This window comes from Acomys minous (assembly GCF_964271855.1).
Source record: "Acomys minous genome assembly, chromosome: 5".
Classification (NCBI taxonomy): Eukaryota; Metazoa; Chordata; class Mammalia; order Rodentia; family Muridae; genus Acomys; species Acomys minous.
Genome location: NC_140494.1, coordinates 86,899,504 through 86,912,304, shown reverse-complemented (window position 1 = coordinate 86,912,304; position 12,801 = coordinate 86,899,504). Strand labels below are relative to the sequence as shown.

Below are 12,801 nucleotides of genomic sequence, written 5' to 3'. Positions count from 1 at the left end.
AGACCTGTTGGATAACTCACCGCCTTGCTGGCTGCATCCCATAGCTTCTCTCTTAGGCTGACTCTTTTCATATCCTGCAGCTTTCCTTTGCATAGTCCGTGTGTCAGTGTGTGTGTGTGTGTGTGTGTGTGTGTGTGTGTGTGTGTGTGTGTCCGTGTGTGTGTGTGTGTGTGTGTGTGTGTGTGTGTGTGTGTGTGGGGTATGCGCAAATGTATAAAGATACCAAGTGCCCTTTTCTATGCACTTTCCCATGATGGAACTGGTTCTGGCTAAAGCACAAAAGGGCAGCACACCAGGCCAGAAATGCTCACCGGCTTATATAGCTTCACAGCCCCCAAGTTACATTTTGAGTAACTAAACTTGTTCCAAAGAGACAAGAGTCCAAGGTTTTGCTACTTGGACTAATGGGGGAGATTTACAATATAAAATATTGTCGTGGTTATCTCCAGACTCACCGGGGCTTCTTTCAGCAGCCAGGTGTTAAGCAGGTTGTTGTCTACCTGCCTGACAGAATGATGCTCTTCCTGAGAGGAGAACCGAGGAGTGCTTTTTTTGGTTAAACTCTACCTTGTGTAACTTGGTTTCCTAAGTAAGTTTTCAAAGACCCTTAATGACATTAATTTATTATTCTCAGTTTCTCCTGCATTTACTTGAGTCAGGATCTCTCATTCAATCTTAAATTCCCCCTTTTTTGTGTGTGTCTGTGGTAGGGGTTAGGCCTGTAGCCAACAAGCTCTACTAATCCTCCTATTTCCATCTGCCAACATGATGTTACAAATGTTGATGACTGAGTTTTTACTCATGAGCTCTAGGGTTTCAAACTCAAGTGTCCACACTTGTGTAGCACTTTACACACTGAGTGACCTCCCCAGGGCCATGCCTGTATGTCTGACACTTCTGTTGCTGCTGGCTCTCTGCCACAGCTGTCTCCACTAAGCTGCATGGATTACCTTCCCCTCCAGGCTGCCTGCAGGAGCCCTGACTCTGCTACACACTTCTAGGCTTTCCTGGCTTTTAAGAAATCTGTACCCAAACCTCCATGGTCCCACAACTCACATTGAGTATGCTTGTAGAACAAGCACAGTTGGACATTGCCTGCTTCCTTCACATGTGCCCAGATGATGGAATGTGCAGGAGCAAATGGTTGAGAACCAGTGTCCTTCTCAAAACGAGGGTTTATGCATGTTCAGTTTATGCTCGCAAGAGTGGAACTTGCTGATCCATGAGATGACCTCACAATGTATTTTCCATCTCTCAGTGGTGAATGCTTGGCTCCCTTTCAGCAGTGCTAGTATTTTCAGTAACCACAACTCAACAAGCATTTGTTTTGCTCAGATTGTGAGGTTCTCAAACACTCTTTGATCACGATTTTTAGTGTAAATTTGGCTAAACGTAGCCAGCAGTATCCTTACCAGTGCCTGCATGATGTCATGCCTTATAATTTCCTCCACCTGATGGCTCAGAGGTTAAGAGCACTGACTCTGCTCTTCCAGAGGTTCTGAGTTCAATTCCCAGAAACCACATAGTGACTCACAGCCATCTATAATGAATTCTGGTGCCCTGTTCTGGTGGGCAGGCATACATGCGGGCAGAGCACTGTATATATAATAAATAATCATTTGAAAAAAAATCCTTCACCATGTAAACTAGTCCACCACCTTTAAACTAAGCATTTTACAAAGTCTAAGGGCACAGGCAGAAGAACACAGGCAAACTCACTGAGAGTATCACAAAGTTGACCTTTGATTCCATTCCCAACACTTGCTCTTCCTCTAAAGCCTGGCCAGCTTTCCTTGTCTGTATCTTTACTGGGGATTTTTGGTCTTCTGAGCTCACAAAGGAGGGAAGTTTCATTTTGGTTCACACTTTCAGAGGTGTCAGTGTATGATATTTGGTTTGATTGTCTGTGCCTGAGGCAAGGGTGAACATCAGAAAGCGCATGATGGAGCAAAGCAGCTCACCTCATGAAAGCCAGGGAGCAGAGGTGGCAGGACACGTATGCCAATATTCCCCTCAGTCATGCCCCTACTTTCAGTAGTACCACCAGCTGGGAAATCAAGCCTTTACCCTGTTACCCTTAGAGAGACAAGAATACAGCCTGAGACAGACCTGGGGTTTGGTGATAGGAGACTGACGATATGTTTTGAGAGATTCAGTCCTAACTTTCCTCCGTGTCTGGAGGCAAGCAATAGGAAGGCTTGGGATATCGGCAAGGAGTTAACAGGAACAGGCTAGGTGCTTGCAAGTTTCGTGGATTTGTGCCTTCCATTAGTCCCAAGACCACCACCGGTCTGGATGAGTCTCAGCATTGTGCATGCTGTCTCATCCCTGAGCCGTACCATGGGCTGCACATACTGACCGTTTCACAGCCCATTCATAAGGTGGCTCATATTCAGTCCCTTCCTCCATTCCAAACAGGATTTCAGATGGTCATATTAGAACATGCTGTCTGCCAAATACAGACCAAGGGCTTCAGAAATATGCTTATCCCTGCTTATTTTGAGTCTTCCACATCCCTTTCTGTTCACACAAAATATACTCCGAGGCTAAATTTCACTTCCCTCTGAGAACTCCCCCATCACGCCAGCCATCATCACGTGTTTAGAATTTAGTCCTTATGCTCTAAATAATACACTTTGTTACGTGAACATATTTTCTTCTGGCTTATTTTGCTTCACTAATTAAACTTCAGGCGCTTCCAGGATAGAGGTTTGACATATGAATTTTTAATGCCTCTAATATATGCTAAGGCACTGGGGACCTAGTAAGCTGTCAATAATTGGAATTGTGCTTTAGTTTAACGGACATGCCCCTCTGCAGCAGGGTGATTGACTACGCACTATAGCTAAGCCTAATAATGAACTCCTTGGGGAAGACTCACAGGAGCGGGGAATAGTTTAAATTACAAGGTCAGATACAAGAGAGACGCAAGATAACAAGTGTAAAAAGAAAATAAAGTAGCAATTTCAATATTTTCTCCCCACTTCAGAGAATACGTTAAAACAGATGCAATGACAGGTTAAGGTTGGAGCTGTGCTGAAAGCCAGGCGCTCCACAGATAGACCTTTTGTACCGATTTAAGTTTCAGTGAAGTGACAGGATTATTCTGGTTCCTGTCTTGGTAGAAGCAGCTGCTGAGCCAGGAAACCAGAATCTGGAACTAACTTTAGGGCACTTCTTTAAAATAGAGATCGAATGATCTAGCTTAAGAGCATAAAAATAAACACCAGAAATTCCACAGTTGTCTGTTACCCATGAGTAGGAAAGCGAAGGGGGAGGAAAAGGCACTTGGAAGATCCAAATGGAGCCTTCAATGACAAAACAGAGGAGACCAGTTCCTAGAGCGGCCTTCCCTTGGTTCCGCCTACTTCCCTCATTACCCATTTGGTTTTCCCTGATACCTAAACTTAAATATTACTAAGTGTACTTTCCTGCGTTACTTGTCTTGCTTTAGGATTTTATACTTTAAATCTTCATTCTATGTTTCCTTCGTCCTTATATCCCCTACCACGATCCCTAAAGCTACACACAGTGTTTTCAACATGAAGCATTTGTTTCAATGGGCAAAGCATAGTTTCATAGTGAGGAAGAAATTGATTGACTCTTTTCTCAGGGGTCAGACTCGATCCTTCTTCTGAGTGCTACTTCTTTCTGATTCCTGGCCTCAGACTCTGTTTGTCTCTGGCTGAGCTTCTATAGCACCATGGTAGGAATGATCTCTCTGGTATGTCATTCAAGCATAGAGCAAAAGCATAGTAAAGGACCGCAATATTAATACTCAATTTAAATTTATTGTAATCTTGTATTGATGCAGGTGATCATCGACATTTTTTTTATTAATAAAATGTAGCTTTTAGTCTGTCAGGTGTGTGTGTGTGTATGTGTATGTGTGTGTGTGTGTGTGTGTGTGTGTGTGTGTGTGTGTGTCTGTGTCTGTGTGTCTGTGTTTAAATATCTAGCACTATGTGGCAGACACTGGTGTAAGGATACAGAGATGACTAAACTGTCTTCTGGCTTTTCTGCATTCTGTAAAGGGTCTATTAAGTCTGGCATATTGTCTAAAGACTCCATGTTCAGCTCCACCACCTTCCCAGGGTGAAACATCCTCTTCCTTGTCACTATCCAGAGCTCCCAACACTTACATCAACTGCTTTGTCCAAATCTCTTTGAACATTCAATGAGCAACAGCCTCAGTAAATGTGATTCAATGAGCAACAGCCTCAGTAAATGTGATTGTTAGCAATGCTACCTATTCTCTTTTCCCATCCATACATCCTGATCCAGCCCCCCTCCTCTCCTCCTAGTCTCACCCCCACACCTCCTCCTCCCATTTCCCCCTCTCCTTCTTCTCAGAGAAGGGGAGGCCCTTGGATTTGGTACCAATCCACTCTGGTATCTCAAGTCACCACAGGACTAAGCACATCCTCTCCCAATGGGGAGTGACAAGGCAGCCCAGTTAGGTGAAAGTGGCCCAATAGTAGGTAACAGATTTAGAGACAGCCCCTACTCCTATTGTCAGGGGACCCACAGGACGACCAAGCTGCACATTTGCTACATATGCATAAGGGGTCTAGGTGTGTCCATGCAAGCTCTTTGGTTGGTCCTTCAGTCTCTGTGAGCCCCTGTGGGTCCAGGTTAGATTTAGATTACTCTGTAGGTCTTCTTGTGGTGGCCTTCGTCCCTCTGCTCCCTTTATCTTTCTTGTCATCTTCCACAGCATTCCCCAACCTCAGCCCATTGCTTGGCCTTGGGTCTTTGTATCTGTCTCCATCAGCTCCCAGACAAAGCCTCTCAGAAGACAGTTAGCTATGCTAGACTCCTCTCTGCAAGCATAGTAGAGTATCATTAATAGCAACAGTGGTCAGCCTTCTCCTGTGGGGTGGGTCTCCAGCTGGGACAGCCACTGGTTTGCCGTTCTCTCAATTTTTTTCCATTCTTGCCCCCCACCTGGCTACAGGAGGTGCCAACTTTATGCTCAGCTAGGGTCACTCCCATAGGTCTCTAGAAGCCTCTCGTCCCAGAAATGCCACCCCACCAATTTCTGTTCTCTCTCCCAGTTCTTCTCCTCAAGCCCTTCCTCTTCTCCTCCAACCTGATCCCCACTCCCATCATCCCCCAAAACCATCTCCCGCCCAGTTTCCTCTCTCCATCTACTTTGGATGGCTATTCTATTTTTTGTTTTGAGTTAAGCATCTTCCTTTGGGCTCTCTTGGCACCTTTGGGTCTGTGCACTGTAGTATGTTTATATTGTATTATATGGCTAAAATGTGCTTAAAAGTGAGTACATACCATGTGTGCCTTTCTGGGTCTGGGTTACTTTACTCAGGATGATCTTTTCTAGTTACATCTATTTGCCTGAAAATTTCATGATGTCCTTGGGTTTAACAGCTGAGTAGTATCCACTGTGCGAATGAACAACATTGTCGTTATCCACTCTTCAGTTGAGGGGCATCTAGGTTGTTTCCAGTTTCTGGTTATTATGAATAAGGCTGAAATGAACCTATTCTTTTTTTTTTTAAAGGTAGATAGATATTTTTGTTCTCTTTATCCAAGGGATGGGGAAACTGAGAGTCAAAAAAATGAAGGGTATAGATAGGAGAATCAGGCCAGACACCAGAGCAAGAATTACAGGCTGGTTCTAGATGGAGTATTGATTGATTGATTGATTGGCGAAAGGGCATACAGGATATTGCAATGTAGCACAGGTTTGTCCTCAAATGTGAGATTCTTTTGTCTCACCTCGTCCCAGGGTGTGAGGACTGCAGGTCAGTGCCAGTCAAAACAAAACAAAACTGAACACACAAAACCAAGCAACAACCCCCACTATCTCTCATACTTTCTTCCCTTGCTTGAGGTGTCTACAGGGTTGCTCCTCTCAGAAGGGGATGTAACTAAGATCTACGGGGTCTGCCCTAGCTCTCTAGCAAGTCAACAGAGCAAATTTCAGCCAAGGTCTGAGCTCGGGTCCAATTGAAGATCAACATGAGAGAGATTTGGTTTCTTCAAGAAACTCAAACTATGTGGAGAAAGTACAAGTTCTAGAGACATCATGTTGTGAATAACTGACTGATTATGCTATTTCCTGCACTCATGCATTCATTTATGCGACAAGAAAATCGTCTGATAGAACGGGGCCAATTAAAGGGAAGCTGTTCCTCTTTCTTTCTTTCTTTCTTTCTTTCTTTCTTTCTTTCTTTCTTTCTTTCTTCTCCTTCCTTTAAGTCCCCACACAGAGCTCAGCATTCTTAGGAAGCACAAGAAAACTTTTTCTTTCTTGTATACTCTTTATTTCTCTTTATTTAATTTTTTCCACACAATAAATTTTGATCATGTTTCCCCCTCTCTAATTTCCCCCAGGGTCATCTATGTTCTCAACTTCCCCCCACCCCCCACAAACCAAAATACAAAAGCACAAAACAAAAATTACAACCGAGCAGCAGTACAACGGAAAAATCAAAACAATACAAAACTCCACAAATACATAACCATAGCATTCGTTTTGTGTTGGCCACCTATTCCCGGGCATGAGGCCTGCCATGGACCATGGCTCACAGACCCAGTGATGCTCTATTGGAAAAGATGACTGGAAAGCAGCCCTAGACCCTCCACATCCCAGAGCCAAGCAACTCAGGCCTGTAGCTCCATGTGTCTTCTGGTTAATGAGCACGTTGGTGATGAAATTATTGTCATTGTCCTCGGCAGACACAGACTTAAGTTTCTTTTAATCCGGTGGGTGATAAAGTCAGTATCAACCCAGGAATAACAGGAGACTGACATAATACCTTGTTTCACAGTACAAGCCAGTTGGCACTGTCAATCATTTGTTTTACAGAAGGGTCTTAAACAGTTGTTCCTTCTTTTCAATACCCAACTTAATACTCAAACCCAAGAAACTTAACAAAGTGTAACAGCGGTTAAGTCCTTGCACGAAATCCATTATTTTTCCCTGAGTTAATGAAGGCTCATATTAATAAAGTCGTGAGCAGGAGAAGCCACAGCCTTCTGAAACCCCTGTAATTACAGTGGAGAAAAGCAGAACGATGTGCCTTGATTTCCAAAATTTAGACTTTTTTTTTTGGAACAAGCTCATTTGGACAGAAGCCAAGAAATAAGCCTCTGCTGCAGTTCTCTACAGCTTTGTGCAAACAGCGCTGGGGTGGAGGCAAGGAAGGTTAACTTGATATATATATCATACATACATACATACATACATACATACATACATACATACTTTCCCTGGGCTTCTTCATTTACTCCTACATCGTGCTATGAGAAAATTTATTTTCAAGACAACTTTCGCATCTTTTAGCAGTTTCCATACTTTCTAGTAAGGAAGACAGGATACAGCAGGTAAAAGTAACGTGTGTTGATAACCTTGCTGACAGGCCCTTTTCTTTTATGACTTAAGTTTGGGTTCCAGCCTAGGCTTTCAGTTTACACTCCTGCTCCAAACCTACTGGACTCTCTATTGGAATACTCGGTCCTGTCCCAGCTTCTCACCAGTCAACTAGAGGCTGATTTGAGTGGCGAGGTCACACTTTATTTACCCCATTAGTTATCCCGCACAAGACTAACGTACGGGGCTCCCGAGCGCACGCACTGCGCCCTTCCGTGGCCACTCAGTTCCCGCCCCACGCGAGCGCCCGCCACGGCGCCTCCGAGCCCGACCCCCAGTTCCCTAGGGCGCACGGCCGCTTCCGGGAGGTCGTCCACGCCGCTCCCCCTCGGCCGTCGGTCCCGCCCCGCTTGCAGCCCGCGCGTGCGCGCTTGCTTGCTGGGAACGCGCCTGGGCGCGCGCTCCGGAGGGGCGGGGCCGCGCCGCTCGCAGGTTGTCCCCGCCTCCGCCCGGCGGCGTTCCGCTGTCGCCGTGGCAACCCGAGAGCGGCAACGGCGGAGGCGCGCGAGTCCGGCGCCGCCTCCCGGCCGCCCCGCAGTAGGCAGCGGCCGCCCGGCCCGCGCTGTCCCCGCCTCCCGGCCCGCCCTCGCCGGCCAGAGTGAGCGACCGCCAGTCCGCGGAACCCGGCCGCCGTCCGGGCGCGCGCAGCTAGCGGGTGCGACTATGCCAAGATGGTACTGCAGGCGCGGAGCAAGCACCGGGACACGGCTCCCAGGCCGCCCCGGCCGGCCCGCGCGTCTCCGCCATTGAGTGGGGCATCCGAGGTGGGCGCTGGGGAGCCGGGGCCGGAGCGCGCGCCGCCGTCGCCGGGGCGCAGGGGCGCGGCGGGCAGGAAGGGGCCCCGCGCGGAGACCGCTGCGCCCGCCCGGGACGGCCTCGCGGGCCGCCTGGTGGCCGGGCTGCGCTGGGCGCTGGGCCTGCGGCGCGGGCGCGGCCGGACCTGGAGCACGCTGCTGCTAGGTGAGTCACTTAGCAGCCTTCTCCGACTTTTCCCGGGACGCTCCTGCCTCCGCTCTGCTCCTCTCCGCTTCTTCCGGGGCTCAGCTCTACGCACCCTCCGTCCCGCTGTCCGCCCTGGCTTTTAAAAACATGGCCCCGAGATCAACCGCTGCTCGGCTGGTGGCTGGCGGGCTGGTCCGCGCGGACCAGACTGCCTTGTGCCTGCAGGGATTGTCCACTCTTTGCCCCTGGCTCGGCCACTACTTCGGAGGATGGTTTGCTTGGTGATGAGAGCGATTCCTGGAGCTCAGGTCTTATCTTAGAAAGTTGCCAAACTTATAATTAAATTTTAGCGTTCTTTTTTTTTCCTTCTTGGCCGCAAACACCGCGGGTGGCACTTCGTAGTTCTGTCACTTTGCAGGCTGTATTTGTGTTTTGGATGCCCAAGCTTTAACCTTCCCTGCTGGCATCTTTCTTCCATGCACCATATAGATGGGTTGGTTGTAACTGTGCACCTAAAAGAAATAAGTTGAAGCATTTACTTGTGGGCAGTCTTCTGGGTTCGTTTTCCGATTGACTTTGTGGGAAAGGCAAGTTTGTAGAAGTTTGGATTAACAGGCCTAATTTTTCCAAATCCATCATAAAGATCCTGTAATATTTTTGCCACAATGGACTTTGGCTATTGAGTTATGTAGTTACTGGTGATATTTTCTTACTTATCTTTTCACCTGTGCTTAATGACCTTTAAGAATTTGGGGTGCTTAGAGCCTGGAGTTTGTGGTTTAGATGGGCTATACAGCAAAATCAGCTTTCCTGTGGGTATAGCCTCGACCGCGGCCGCGTCGTCACTGAAAGCTAGTCATGGCTATGTGTTTGTGGGTTCAAAAAGGCAGGTATTGTTACTAGAACATTTTCTTTAAAAAAAAAAAAAAGGTAATTGGGCCAAGATTAGGCAAATTCATTATTTTCACCATGCCTCCCTCCGGTAGCTCGCTTGAACCTGGCAAGTGTACAGGTTCACCTTGGGGAGGCAGCGTGGTACAGTGGATGAGGTTGAAGGCATTCAGAGCTGGTGCTTGATTTTGGTTTAAACCTCACTTTGAGGGCCTTTCCTTCTCCGTAATGTGGAGTTTTCAAGTGCCCTAGTTACCCCAGGGATGTCCTGAGGAGCAAAACTGAAGATTCCGTGGATGATGCTTGTTTGTGTCTTAAAGCATTTAACAGCATCAGCTCCTATTGTAAAAGCAAATGCATAATCTTGATTTCAGATCCTGTGACAGAATAAATCTCCAGCTTTCGTGAGTGTCTAGTATAAACAGCAACTATAGTAAAGTAAGGGATGATATTGTTTTTTATTTCAGGGAGAGACAATACTAGATTTTAAATGATACTTCTCTCTCCCACTCCCATATTTTATGCTGCACTTCCTTTGGGTTTTCTTATACTGGATGGCTTGTGTTTGGACTTAGCGATGCCCTTGCAGAAAAACAGTTTTGCTCATTGTAGCAGGGTAGCATTTCTTTTGATTTGCTCTTAGGCATTATAAGTGGAAACACAGAGGATGTGACCCACCATAGTCTTAGGTGTACCCTGGACAGAGGTCGCCAGGTGTGTGGAGTTTGGAGGAACACCGCAGTCTTTGTCCTCTCCTTGGCCACCTGCTGTGAGACCACATAGGACATGAAGGGAAGGCTCTGCTGACTGATGAGACCTGGTGGGCTTGATTTAGCTCTTGCCCTGTCGTCCCGCCCCCCCCCTTCTACAGCCATGCTGCCAAAGCATCAGAGAGCCCCTCACCCTGCAGCATCAGAGAGCCACTGACCCTGCAGCATCAGAAAGCCACTCACCCTGCAGATGGCTTCTAGCAGTTCCCATGTTTTTGAAGGCTGCTTCATTTCTTCTGATTTTTACCCTCCCAGAGTGGATGGGAATTGTATTTCAGTGTGGAACTTTAAAATAACTTCTTGGTCTTCCCTGTGGAGAGGCATTGCATAATCACTTGTTGATTGAATTAATTGTAGTTGCTCAACTCTAACAACTACATATTAAACTGTGATAAAATGGCTTTATTCCTATTTTATAGTAAATTTCCTAACTTGAAGCGCCATATAGTAAGTAGCACATGTTAGAAGTGGCTAGAGTTTTACTTCATGTGTGCTGGGCACCGATAAGTCACTTGCCAAGGTGGCCTCTCGACTGTTGGGCAGTGATGGCCTTTGTCTGTGTTAGTTATGTGTATATGATTTTCTTACATATGGGCATCACTACTTATTTAATGGCAACAAAGAGTTCTGGAAATATTTTAAAAGTTTCTGTCCAGTTACTCCTACCTACAGGAGGCAGTGGTGGAAGAAGAATCTTGAAAATTTTTTCAAAAATTTCCCTGACCATAGGAAATAATATCCGTGGCCTCCAACCTGCTCCCACCTCAGAAAGTGCATCCTAGTACATAGATGTGTTCGTATGGATTCCCGTGGTCAGGCAGGAAACATTAATAATTGAGCTAGTTTCAGAGGTGCTAACAGGTTCGAGAAACCTGCAAAGGCTGTTAGGCATCTGGGCACCGTGAACAGTGGGAGTGCATTGCTGGGGGACCAAGCCTTCTGTCTGGAGGTATGCTCAGCTGTACTGAGGAGTCACGGTCACTCAAGAGGAGTTACAAGTCTTCCCCCACGTTAGTCTTCTGCCCTTAGTGATCCTGCCGGCCACTGAAACATCCTGGAGAGCCTGCCTCCTGGGACGAGGGTCAAGGCAGAGCGAGGTGGAGAGTGGACACCAACCAGCAAAGTTCTGGTTAACACTGCTTTTCAATAAGTTCTTCATTTCTTTCCTTGTGCTGCTTAGTTTTAGGATCACCTGGGAAGGGAGTCTAGGAATTACTTAGATCAGGTTGGCCAGTAGGAGACAGTCTTGTTGACTGATGTAAGAAGCTCCAGCCAGTGCTTGGCTGTGCCATTCCATTACCCCGGGAAGCTGCGTGAGAACCATCGAGCAAAGATAAATCCATGTGAGTCTTCCACTCTACTCTAGACTGTGAACACCATGCATTATGTTCTTGAGTCGACTTCCCTGCAGTTATGGGCTTTCTGGGCTTTCAAGCCACATGACCCCTTCCTTCCCCTATGTTGCTTTGTTGCTTTGTGTCAGGAGATTTCATAACAGCAATAGAAGTGAAACTAAGACTTCCTCACCCTCTCCTGCCTTTCTTTCCATGTCTGCTTACCTTCTTTGTTTCCTGTTTCTTTTTTTCTTTCTTTCTTGTTTTTGTTTTTGTTTGTGTGTTGTTGTTGTTGTTGTTGGTTTATTGTTTTTAAAAGACGGGGTTTTCAGTGTAGCCTTGGCTGTCCTGGAACTCACTCTGCAGTCCAGGCTGGCCTCAGACTCAGAGTTTGGCTACCTCCGCTTCCCCAGGGCTGGGATCAGAGGTATGTGACACCACCACCTGCCTTTTAGCTTTTTTACATTTGATTTGTGCATGTGTAAATTACTGTTACACCTTAGACCAGCAGTTTTTAACCTGAGCTGTACACTGGAGATATCTAAAGACTTAAAATGAAGCACACGGCAGACCACTAGGGGTGAGGATATAGCACAGTCGTGGGTTTTAAATGTTTATTTGTTTTTGGTGCTGCGGATTGACTCCAGGGCTTCATACATGGTAGGTACATGCTGTACCACTGAGCTGTCTAGAAGCAGACTGGCAGTACTGGGAAATGGGATTTTCGTGGCTACAGTCTGCTGCTGAAGCTTTATACCCCTCCTTTGTTTTTATATGTTCTCTCTCTCTCTCTCTCTCTCTCTCTCTCTCTCTCTCTCTCTCTGTCTCTCTCGTGTGTGTGTGTGTGTGTGTGTGTGTGTGTGTGTGTCTATGTACATGTGCCACAGTGCTTCTGTGTCAGGATAACTTGCAGCTATCAGCTTTTTCTTATTGTGTGGGTGCCTGGGCCTAAACTCAGATTGTCCAGCTTCGTGGTAGGCACCTTCACCCACTGAGCCTTCTGCTCCGCTCTACCCACTTTCTTGAAATGGGCACACAAACTATCCAATTCCTACAGTTTCTGTAATCTTTAATGCGTCCTCAAAACTGGGGCTATCAGTTGCCACTTCCTGGTAGAGCTACATAGTTCTTATACCCAACTGTGTCCTACTGAGTTCAACAGAGAGGGCTCTGTTGAAGGGTTAAAGTGAGAAATGTTCATATTGAACATGTACACAAAACATCCTAGTGGTACAGGACTGTGCTCTAAAACTTGTTAAAAAGGGAACTGTTGGCTTGAATAAGAATGGCCCGCAACAGCCTTATGTATTGAAATAAAAATGCATGGCTCATTTTAGGAGTGGCACTACTTGAGAGGGATTAGGAGGGGTGGTCTTGTTGAAGTAAGTGTGGGCTTAAGGAGGAAAGGTGGCCTGTGGACCAGAGCTGGGAATGGAGCTGGGGTTATTCCTGGGGCAGTGGAAAGTCC

The 12,801-nt window shown here is 46.7% G+C and overlaps 1 protein-coding gene across 2 annotated transcripts in view; it reads left to right on the top strand.

Annotated features, from left to right (window-relative positions):
• The first annotated feature begins 7,943 nt into the window (after positions 1-7,943).
• Positions 7,944-12,801, top strand: part of DPY19L1 (dpy-19 like C-mannosyltransferase 1) — a 92,986-nt gene continuing 88,128 nt past the window's right edge. For both annotated transcript variants that reach the window (XM_084781549.1, XM_084781548.1), the window contains exon 1: positions 7,944-8,356. In XM_084781549.1, coding sequence (XP_084637675.1) covers positions 8,068-8,356 — 289 coding nt within the window. In that variant the 5' untranslated portion in view covers positions 7,944-8,067. The remainder of the gene's footprint in view (positions 8,357-12,801) is intronic.